The 11180-nt window shown below is 33.3% G+C and overlaps 1 protein-coding gene across 2 annotated transcripts; it reads left to right on the forward strand.

Moving 5' to 3' along the window:
• The first annotated feature begins 5526 nt into the window (after nucleotides 1–5526).
• Nucleotides 5527–7684, forward strand: LOC105763349 (phosphoglycerate mutase-like protein 4). Of its 2 annotated transcripts, none has more exons than XM_012581551.2 (7): nucleotides 5527–5613; nucleotides 5725–5803; nucleotides 5888–5938; nucleotides 6025–6135; nucleotides 6913–7044; nucleotides 7143–7218; nucleotides 7335–7684. In XM_012581551.2, exons 1-7 carry the CDS (start codon nucleotides 5594–5596, stop codon nucleotides 7574–7576), a joined length of 711 nt encoding a protein of 236 aa, XP_012437005.1. In that variant the 5' UTR covers nucleotides 5527–5593; the 3' UTR covers nucleotides 7577–7684. The 2 variants fall into 2 exon arrangements, with proteins under 2 accessions (XP_012437005.1, XP_012437006.1); XM_012581552.2 differs by having other exon boundaries at nucleotides 5579–5613; nucleotides 5725–5758.
• The last annotated feature ends 3496 nt before the right edge of the window (nucleotides 7685–11180 follow it).

An 11180-nucleotide genomic window follows, 5' to 3' on the forward strand; every position in this document is an offset into this window, starting at 1 on the left:
ATTTCACAATTAAGAAGTAGGGGAGGCAGGGCCGTGTCTTAGGCCGTGTGAAAACTCCCTAGGCCGTGTACGATCGACAAAATTTCCAAAATAGGTCACATGATCGTATGGCAGCCCATGTGATCTACCCTAGCCTGTGTGTTCAAAAAAGAACCCTAATGCATACAATGGAACACGACCGTGTGAATCGCCCGTGTGCAACACACACCTGTGTGATCCAAAATCATACTCGAATGGCTGTAAAACACGGAATTAAAGCACGAAAACTACCACCTATTACCAGTGTTATGAATACACACCTGAAAACGTGATTACAAACACCAAAGATCGACCGATTCACCTCTACTCTACCGATCTGAAAACTCAATTCCATAAACATACTAAAACTATAAAAATTTTGACCAACCAGTATGAAAAGAAGAAAGAAAAACTTATCCAAAAACTTAAAAGACAACACTTACCCGCTTCAAACCTTGATGAATGAAAATGTGAAAGAATAGATGACCCTCTAAAAAGGTGACAATATCAAAAGCTTAAAAGTAAAGAAAATATGGATCAAAATTACTAGAATTTAAAACATTCTAATAGCGAAATAAGGGAAAAACTAAAGAACAAAGAAGAAGTGAAAAAACGGTGATGGCAAAAAGAATATAGTACCAAAATGGTCAAAAATCTGAAATTAGAAAAGTGAGAGGAATTTTGGGGATTTTATTTTTTCAAAAATTAAAAACAAAATAAACAAAATCCTAACCTAAGATTTGAACACAAGACCTAAGGGTAAGTTAACTCCTTACCAATAAACTAACAAGCTCATTCTATTTTTAAAAGGAAAAGATAAACTTAAAAGTCTAATCATACCCACAGACTCAACTAGTAAACCTTGATTCTTCTAACCCCATTTCTGGAATATGACATCGTACTTCTCGATCTCTTAAACAGCCTCAATGGTGAAAGACTTTGTTTGCACTTCTCAATCCTCGTCACTTGCTCTACCTGTACATGGTAAATTTCCAAAGCTCTCTTATTCTCATTTACCTTTTCATTCTCAACACTTCACTACTTCTCTTTCCCATGTTATTGCACCTAAGAGTTACCAGGAGGCGGTTTAGGACAAGTGATGGGTGGATGCCTTGGACCAAGAGATTCAAGCATTGGAAGCTAATGCCACATGGAAAGTGGTTTCATGCCCCCTAGCAAGATCCCGATTGGTTGTAAATAGGTGTACAAAGTTAAGTATAATTTTTATGGGTCGGTGGAACATTTCAAGGCAATACTGGTTGGTCAGGGGTTTACTCAGCAGCTGGGAATTGATTATCATAAGGCTTTTTCTCTTGTTGTTAACCAAGTTACTATCCGAGTTGTTATTGCTCTTGCGGCTAGATTTGATTGGGTGATGTTCCAAATGGATGAGTATAATGCTTTTTTGTGAGGGGATCTTCATGAGGAGGTTTATATAACTGTTCCACTAGGATTTTGCACTCAGGGGGAGACTCATGTTTTTTCATGGCGAAAGTCCATTTATGGTTTGAAGTAAGCTTCTCGACAGTGGAATATCAAGCTCACAATAGCTCTTCTCAGTAATGGATTTAGTCAGAGTAAATATGACAAATCATTATTTACAAAGTGAAAATAAGATGAGTTGTTGACCATGTTGATTTATGTTGATGATTTACTAATAACAGGAAATGATAGTGTATTAGTGAAGGGGCTTAAAATGATTTTCCATCAGAACTTCAAGATGAAGGACTTGGGGAATCTAAAGTATTTTCTTTGTATATAGGTGATGAGATCGAAAGCAAGAATTTTTTTGAATCAGCGAAAATATGGGCTAGAACTTATTTGTTATGTTGGTTTAGGTGAGTCGAAGAGTGTGGCCACTCCTTTGGAGAAAAATCAAAAGCTTACAACATTGGAATTTCATGAGCAAGTTCCGACTGTTGGTGATGACAAAATCCTTGAAGATGTCACTATGTATCAAAAGATAATTAGACGATTACTCTATTTAATGCACACTAGGTCGAATATCACATTTGCGGTACAACACCACAGTCAGTTTATGCAACATCCCAAGTACTCATATTATGAAACAGCCATGCGAGTTATAGGATACATAAAAAATGAGCCAAGGTATGGATTTTTTTTTCCAGATGAAGGTGATTTGCAACTGAGTACTTATTACGAATCAGATTGGGCATGTTGTTCAATTACAAGGAGATCAATATCTAGTTTTTATATCAAATTGGGTGACTCGTTAATCTCATGAAAAAAAAACACAATTTCATGTTCATCTGCCAAAGCCGAGTATAGGAGTATGGCAACAGCAGTGGCTGAGTTGGTATGGTTAAATGGGTTGCTTAAAGAGTTAGGGGTCAAATGTCAAGAATCAACAATATTATATTGTGATAGTAAAGTAGCGTTGCAAATAGCCACAAACCTGGTGTTTCATAAAAGAACCAAACATATAGAAATTGATTGTCACTTCTTAAGAGAGAAAATTCAAAGTGGGTTGATCTACACACTAAGCATGTTACAACAAAAGAGCAATTATCAGATATCATGACCAAAGGTTTGGGTGTACAACAACATGAATATCTTGTATCCAAGTTGGGAGTTCGAAACATTTATAACTCACCAACTTGAGGGGGGTGTAAAGAATTAGTTAGTAATTTGTTATTGAAATCAGTTAGGAGGTTAGGGAAGATTTTTTTTTCTTTTTTCTTGTATATATAAAAGTAGCAACGTATGTTAACATGGTATGGAAGATAGTTCTATTCATCATAATCCTCGATTATCGGTTCAACTTATTATGTGAAATTTCAACATTACACTTATTCTCGTAACTTCAAATCCTCAAATAGTGTTAAAATGATAGAATATATGGTGTAATTTCAATATCACCCATTCTTAGAATATTTAAAATTATGGACAATCTTAAATTTTGAATCAATTTGTCTTGTTTTTGTTATCTTAATTAGTTCAATCTTTTTTCTCCAAATAAAATTTAAGTCTAATTAAAAATAAAAAGTTTTTTATACTTTAAAATTATAATTATTATATTTCCTCTAAAGATTTATTCATTAGTATATTAATTATGATTTAAAATTTGTTTTAACATCAAATATTTATTTATATAAATTGCAAAAAAAACAAGATTTATCATAATTTAATGAAAATTGATATTAAAAATTATTAAAGAAACTAAATTTATTAAAAATTCAATAAAATGTTATTTTACGTAATCACACATTACATCAATCAAACACTAAAATAATATATTTCAATAAAATAAAATTAACAAAATAACCCAAAATCTTGCATTTATATAATCCTATTATTAAAATTAAGGGTCAAGTATACTAACAGTCATTCAACTGTAATATTAATGATAAAACAATCACTTAACTTTCAACTTAGTTACTTAACTTTTGAAAAATAACAAATCAGTTACTACTAACTATTTTCCATTACAATCATAATACAGCTGCTATTTTCCATCCTTCTCTCCCCCTCCCTTCTTGTCTCCCTCCCCTTACCACCGCTCTCCCATCCCTCTCTCTTTCCCACCATCCCTCTCCCCTACTCTAATTCTCTCCCTACTCCAACCCTCTCACTCTCCCCCATTGTCCCTTTCCCTCTACTAATCCACCCACCTTTCAAGCCTCTTGATTTTGTCTCCCAAAACCATAGGTCCTATTCTTCCCAATCAAAAATTTCAGTTAAATTTATTAAAAGAAAAGGCTTTGTTCTTAATTTTTTTTTATGCTTTAACAAGTTTTTAGATCTATAAAATTAAGGGTCTCGAAGGGTGGGTGAAAGGGAAAAGGTCGGAGTAGGGGGAGGGATGATGGGGGAGAGGGAGAGAATCGGAGTAGGGGGAAGGATGGTAGGGAAGAGGGAGAGAGGTAAGAGAGCAGTGGTAGGGGAGGGGGAGAGAAGGATGGAAAATAACAGCTTTATTATGTCTGTAACGGAAAATGGCAATTCGTTACATCTGTAATGAAAAATGGTTAGTGGTGACTGATTTGTTATTTTTCTAAAGTTTAATGACTGAGTTGAAAGTTGAGTGACTGTTTAATTATTGAAATCAAAATTAAGTGACTGTTGATTTGCTTTACCCCAAAATTACTTTTATGTTTGATGTCCACGACACCAACTAAAAATTTGACTAAGGCAATTGCACCTATCAATTAATAGTATAGCTACAGTGAGCAAAGATATCGTTCCCACGAAAACTAAAAGTACTAGTAATTATCGCCTTTCTATTATTTAACCGATAAATTCGAGTGATTAATTAAAAATAAAATTAACTAAATTAATTAACTACAAACGCGACAAAAAACAAATCAGGAAAATAAACGATTAAAAACCAAGAAGCGAAACAATACCCAGGAAAAAATTCACTTAGATTTCATCTGTCATTATCAATCTAAATTACGCAATTTCTTCACTTAGTATCTTGATCCATAAAAATCCCTAAATTATGCTAATATCTTTCTTCAAGAATAAGAGCAACTGACTTTAGGTTGATTAATTGAAATTTCTTTCTAATTAAAACCCCTATTATCGCATTAACTCGATTTATGGATTCCCCTATTAGATTTGACTCTAATCTGGTAGATTTATGTCATCCTATTTCTAGGATTGTGTGCAACTCCACTCAATTACGCTAGATCTACTATTAAATAAGGTATATTCATCCTCTTATTTAAGCACATCAAATATAGATCAATAGTCTAGAAATTTCTAACTAAGAATTAAGCACACATAATTGAGAACAAGATCTAAGTGTTTATTGCGTAAAGTAGAAATCAAACGACAGAATCCAAAGTTCAGTTTCCTAGGTATTTAGACATTTAGTTCATGCTATCAAATAAAAACATCAAAAATACAGTATAACCACAATAAATAAAGAAACTCATAATAATATTCACTAAAATCAAAAGGGAATCTTCAATCTTGATGGAAATTTGCTTTAGAATCGACTTCAATGATATTTTTTCAGTTGTTTTCTTGAGTATGTTTTTCGAGTTGTTTCTTGAGTATTTTCTGACGGTTCTATACTATCTTCTTATTTTTGTCATATATAGGTCTCAGAATGCCCGAAAACCTTAAAAATCGCATTTTTTCATTATTCAGAGTACAATTCACAAAATCGACATGACCATGTGTCCAGACCGTGTGGAATGGTTCAGCTTGTGCGGCTCCTATAACTCGTTCCGATTTTTCGATTTTCACTCGTTTTTCGCTCCTTTTGCTCCCAAATACTCTCCTAAGTATAAAAACATGAATTTAAAGGATTAGGAGCATAAAATTTACCATTAATATCGAATTATCACCTAAAAACACATTAAGAATGATATTAAAATATATTACTTGTATTACTTATCAATCTTCCAAGAATAAAATATACTTTTATTTTAAGATATATTAAAAGAATGATGGTAGAAGGGAGGACCGTGGCGTGTGACGTGTAGTCATTTAAGATTCCTGTCAGCTTGAAATGTCCGCCAACTAAAACAATGTTTTGGGTCCACGACAAAACTTGGCCGTTTGTACTTACACACCAACACAACTAAACTGCTCAACTGTATCAATGTCCCAACCTACTTCTTTGTAAATCACTTCACAAACTTAAACCAAACAAATCTTCCATTGTATTAATGTTTGATTTTTCCTTTTATTTTGCTTCATCTTAATTATTGTTTTTCGATGTTCAATTAACAGCTCCTTGGATCAACCTTACACCGAAATTATCGTGGTGCGTCATGGAGAAACAGCATGGAATGCAACCGGAAGAATTCAAGTCTCTTCATTATTTTCACATCATTTCCTGCTAAAATTTACTGGTTTTTTTAATTACTTCTTTGGTTAAATTTTTTTTTAATAGGGACATATGGATGTTGAACTGAATGAAGTTGGGAGGCAACAAGCAGCTTCAGTATGTTGTTTTGTGATAATTTCTGTCTTTGTTGATGAATTTTCTCTGTTTCTAACAGTACTGAAACTCTGTTTCTGGGTATGAAGTTGGCTGAAAGACTATCCCGAGTGCCTGAAATATCCGCCATATATTCCTCTGATTTAAAACGTGCTCTTGAAACTGCTGAGACGATTGTTGCAACCTGTGGCAAGTTTGAGGTATGTCTTTTTCTCTGTTGTAAATTTGATTAGTTGTTTAGTACTGGACTTAACAAGGGAAGGATGCATAGGAGAGGGAAATGGTTGTTGAGAAGGCCTGTTCACCCTGTTGGGAAAGAGAGTCGGAAATTATGGATAATGACAGTGTATAGAGTTTGAAGGCTGAGGGTAGAGAGAATCTTAAGAAAGTATAGGTTTGGTATTCTTGAAGGGTACATCCCCTCTTCATATTCTTGGGGATATTTATAGGTGAGGGTCCCATGCAATATAGCGTTAATGTGGTGAACTTGTCATCTAGCCATTATTATGGAGCACGTAGGGGATATTTTCAATAGGACGGGGATGTATGTGACAAGACAAATTCTATCCTCTCTTCTATCTCTGGCGGGATAAAGCAGTTGAGCCTACATGATATTTGGTAACCAAACGATTCTATATTCCCAATGAAAACCAAGTCATTCATTGTCTGGATAGTCCTTCCAAGAATGGGAGTTCACAAGTGTATTCCCGGCTTGGTGATGGCAAACTTATTTTTCAGATGTTTTCTAGACTTATCGCCTATCTTGTTGTGGATGGGGTATAACATTAGTACTTGAAAGTTGTAACTGAACCAAATGCTATAAATAAGCAACTGATTATGTCAAAAACAAGTGGGGATATTCCAAAAGCAAAAGGCATACATCAAGAACTCAAGAAATGTATCACTTTTAGTATATGTTGAAGCTTTTAAATGTGAAATATTTATGCTATGTTTTGTTGGATGTAAAAAAATTTAAGGTTATAAAAGATCCAGACTTGCGGGAACGACATTTAGGGGATGTTCAAGGTCTTCTGTTCCGTGAAGCAGCCAAAGTTTGTCCCCAGGCTTACCGAGCATTTTCGTCTCGCCGGACCGATCAAGTTATACCTGTAAGCTTTTGGCATTTATTTAACCAACTACTTACGAACTAAACAAGCTTTAGACATGGATAACGATTTACTCGAACTGGTTTTTACTATGTTTGCAGGGAGGTGGAGAAAGCTTAGACCAACTCTATCATCGTGCTACATCTTCATTACAGAGAATTTGTCAGAAACATACAGGTATTTGTTATGTCATCACGGTCACACCCTAGTCTGAGTAACATAGGCTATTTTTAGCAGACGAAACATGTTTCTGGTTCGAATATGCTGAATGGTTGCTTATTTCACAATGTTAGGGAAGCGAGTGGTTGTGGTCACTCATGGAGGTGTCATACGTGCGCTATACAGGAGGGCTTGCTCGAGGAGGTTTCGGGGAAGTATACTAAATACCTCAGTGAACATAATTCAGATATCTGGTGATGATGTTTGGACCATAAAAGCTTGGGGTGATATCGATCATCTCAACCAAACAGGACATTCCATGTCTGGTTTTGGGGTTAGTAAAACACCATCTGTTGTTAGTCCTGTTCTTACTTGAATGAGCATTTTTCCCATCTGGTGCTTCCATGTCGAATAAACTAGCAATGTCTCTGAAACTTATGAAAGATTACAGCACTCTCATTGGATTCTAGAATTATTGTTCAAAGTGATTGTACATGCACTTGTATCTATTTACCAAATATTGCATTGCATTGATATTTATACAAGTGCATGACACTCGTATCTAATACATATTGAAACATGGTACGAAAATATGACTAAAAAAATATACATGAAACTTAGAAAAATAGAAAATTCATATCAGACACATACACCAACATTTGACTAACATTAATTGGGCCATTAATAAGTAGCATTTGACGAAAGTAGACTTACTATGTTTTCGCATGTTACTAAAGCAGGTTTGTCATTTTTCCTAAGTAGTCGTACCCAATTCACGAGAATATAATCTTTCAAATAAATGAACAAAACTCAAAATTTTGAAATATACCCACATTCATCCTCTTATGTATACAAGTTAGTACTAAAACTGAAGCATAACAGTGCAAAGTTTGCAAACTCTAGAGAAGCTTTGGAAGGCAGTTTTTTGCAGCAAGCAAAGCTTTTCTACAGAAGCTTTGGACAGTATGTAGTTGCAAGGGGATTCTCAAATCTCAATACCATTGCGATATAGTTTTAATTTCTAAACATGTCTAACTCTCTATGCACCATATATTTTGGAATTACTAACCGAACCGTGTTAATAAAAAGAGTGTAAACTTATCTGTATTAAGAGATATATTGTATTTTATTTTTTATTAAAAATAGATAAATTAGTTCTATGTATGTTAAAAATAGAGTAAACTGATCATTCTGTTAAAAATCTCACCTATATTTACCGTTAAAAACTAGTTCATGTAGGTCACTTATAATAAAAATTAAGGAACTAGAACTAACTTATTCTCTTTTTTAGTAAAAGAGACAAAATACAATTTAACTCTTAATATAAAAACCTTTAATGATACTTTTACTAATTAAATTATATTTAATTTTATATTAATTACGATGAATATTATTTATTTTAAATATACTTAAGAAATAAACAAACGAAATGTAGTTATTAGTACTAGTGAGACAACTTTACTTTTGTTTCTAATAATTGCTAAGTTCGTTAATTTTATTAAAAAATTATCTTAACTGAACTCGATGGTTCCTTTTGACCTAATAAAAAATGGTATTAAATTATGCCCCTCCATCATCATTTTTAAGTGCTCAAATTCAATGTTCAGAATTTTCTCTGATCTCTTTTTTTATAAGAAATAATTTTATTTCTAGGATGCTCACACTACACTAAAATAGGTCTTTTGCGGCGGTCTTAGCGGCGTTTAAACAAAAAACACCGTAAAAAATAGAGCTTTAGCGGCGCACAGAGACAAACGCCGCAATAAATGATTATTAGTGGCGAAAGAAATAGAAACGCCGCAATTGACCTGCAATAGCGGCGATTTTAAATAAACGCCACAATACTTCTTTGCAAAACGGCTCCGTTTTTCGGTTACTTTATGACTTTAGTGGCGCTTCCCCAAAAACGCCGCAAAAAATTGGAATATAGCGGCGTTTCGAGAAACGCCAGAACGATAACTAATTTGAGGAAAATTTGAGCAAAACAAGACTGCTTTTGTTGTTTCATTTATTTCTTTAGTGGCGCATTTTAAAAATTTAAAAGAATGCATTAGCGGCGTTTTCAGGGAAACGCCGGTAAAGATATCTAATTTAAGGAAAAAATTTGGACAAAACGCTACCGTTTTATTGCTTCATTTTATTTCCTTAGTGGCGCATTGTAAAAAACGCCGCAAATATTGGGATATAGTGGCGTTATTGGAGAAACGCCGGTAAAGAAATATAATTTGAGGAAAAATTTTGAGCAAAACGGTACTATTTTGTTGTTTCCTTTTTATGCTTTAGTGGCGAAATGTTAAAAAACGTCGGAAACGGTTCAGATTTAGCGACGCATATTAAGAAACGCCGGAACTAGACTAAGTAAAATGGCTTCGTTTTATTTCAGGATGTTGATTTAGTGGCGCTTTTAAGTAAACGCCGCAAATATTTCGGCAATACGACATCGTCTACTTTTCTTCTTTGGTGGAATGTTCATTAAAACGACGCCGCTTTTGATTGTCTATATTGGTTAGCGGCATTTTGACCAATAAAATGAAATAAAATTTTAGGTTTTAGGGATTAATATTTAAGTTTTATCGTATACTGTTAGGGGTTTTAGGGTTTCTGGCACAATATTTATTATTTTAAGATTACAGTTTTGTGATCTGGGCTTAGAGTTTAGGTTTAGGGCTTGGAGATTGAGGTTTAAGGTTTAGAGTTTGCATTTCAGCGTTATTATCGGGTTAGAGTTTACGGCTTATAAGATAATGAAATTTACTGTGTTAAGGATTGATGTTTATGTTTTACGATTTAGCGTTAATGATTTAAGGGTTACGATGTAAGGTTTTAGCATTTCGGATTTATGGTTTATACGAGTTTAATATATATATATGTTATATATATATATGATGAAACAGTTTAATATTATATACGAGCATTCATTTGTTTGCTAAAAATAGAGCATAAATTTATAATTGTAAGACATTATTGGAATAGTGTGAATAATTAATAAATTTGAATGTTGATAGTATTTAAAAATCTATTAAAAATAAAAATACTTATAAATAAATACATATAAAATATTATAAAAACTGAATAATTAGTGGCGTTTTAAACTAAAACGCCGCAATAGATAGGATATAGCGGCGCTTAGACGTAAAACGCCGCAAAGAATATATCAAAACGACTTCGTTTTCCTTTTCAGTATATTTCTTTGGTGGTGTTTTCTGATAAAACGCCGCAAAGGTTTCTACAATACGACGTCGTCTGCTGTTCTTCTTGGTGGAAAGTTCGATAAAACGACGTCGGTTTTGATTGTTTCTAGTGGTAGTAGCGGCGTTTACATCAAAAACGCCGTAAAAAAGAAATAATAAATTAGGGTTTACGAATTAATATTTATAAAAAATTGTATACAGTTTGGGGTTTTAGGATTCGTTACACAATGTTTATTATTTTAGGATTACAATTTTGACGACATAGGTTTAGAGTTTAGGTTTAGGGCTCAGGGGTTGGGGTTTAAGGTTTGTAGTTTACATTTCAGTGTTAATATCATGTTAGGGTTTATGGCTTATGATGAGATGATGAAATTTACTATTTTAGGGCTTGATGTTTATGGTTTACTGTTTGCGTTAATGATTTAAGGGTCACGATGTATGGGTTTTTTCGTTTTGGATTTAGGGTTTATAGTATTTACAGTTTAGGGTTTAGGGTTTAATTACTATTTTGATGCAAAAGTCAAAAAAAATTTGGTACTTATGTTTTTTACTTCTTATTATGTCATTATTAGGTTTAGAACTGACAGGGGTATAAAAACATATATATATGCATGGCACGATATCACATATATATATATATATATATGTCGTTATATATGTTGAAAACACTTTAATGTTTTATCTGGCGTTATCCATATTTGCTAAAAGAGAGCATAAAGTTGAAATTGTAAGACATTATTGGAATAGTGGGAATAATTAATAAATTTGAATGTTGATAGTATTTAAAAA

Source organism: Gossypium raimondii, chromosome 12 (genome assembly GCF_025698545.1).
Source record: "Gossypium raimondii isolate GPD5lz chromosome 12, ASM2569854v1, whole genome shotgun sequence".
NCBI classification, from domain to species: Eukaryota; Viridiplantae; Streptophyta; class Magnoliopsida; order Malvales; family Malvaceae; genus Gossypium; species Gossypium raimondii.

Coding starts and splice junctions, on each gene's coding strand:
- LOC105763349 (XM_012581551.2), top strand. CDS start 5,594: ATGTCCCAACCTACTTCTTT. Junction 5,939..6,024: donor GGAGGCAACAAGCAGCTTCA/GTATGTTGTTTT, acceptor CTGGGTATGAAG/TTGGCTGAAAGACTATCCCG. Junction 6,136..6,912: donor CAACCTGTGGCAAGTTTGAG/GTATGTCTTTTT, acceptor AAAAAATTTAAG/GTTATAAAAGATCCAGACTT.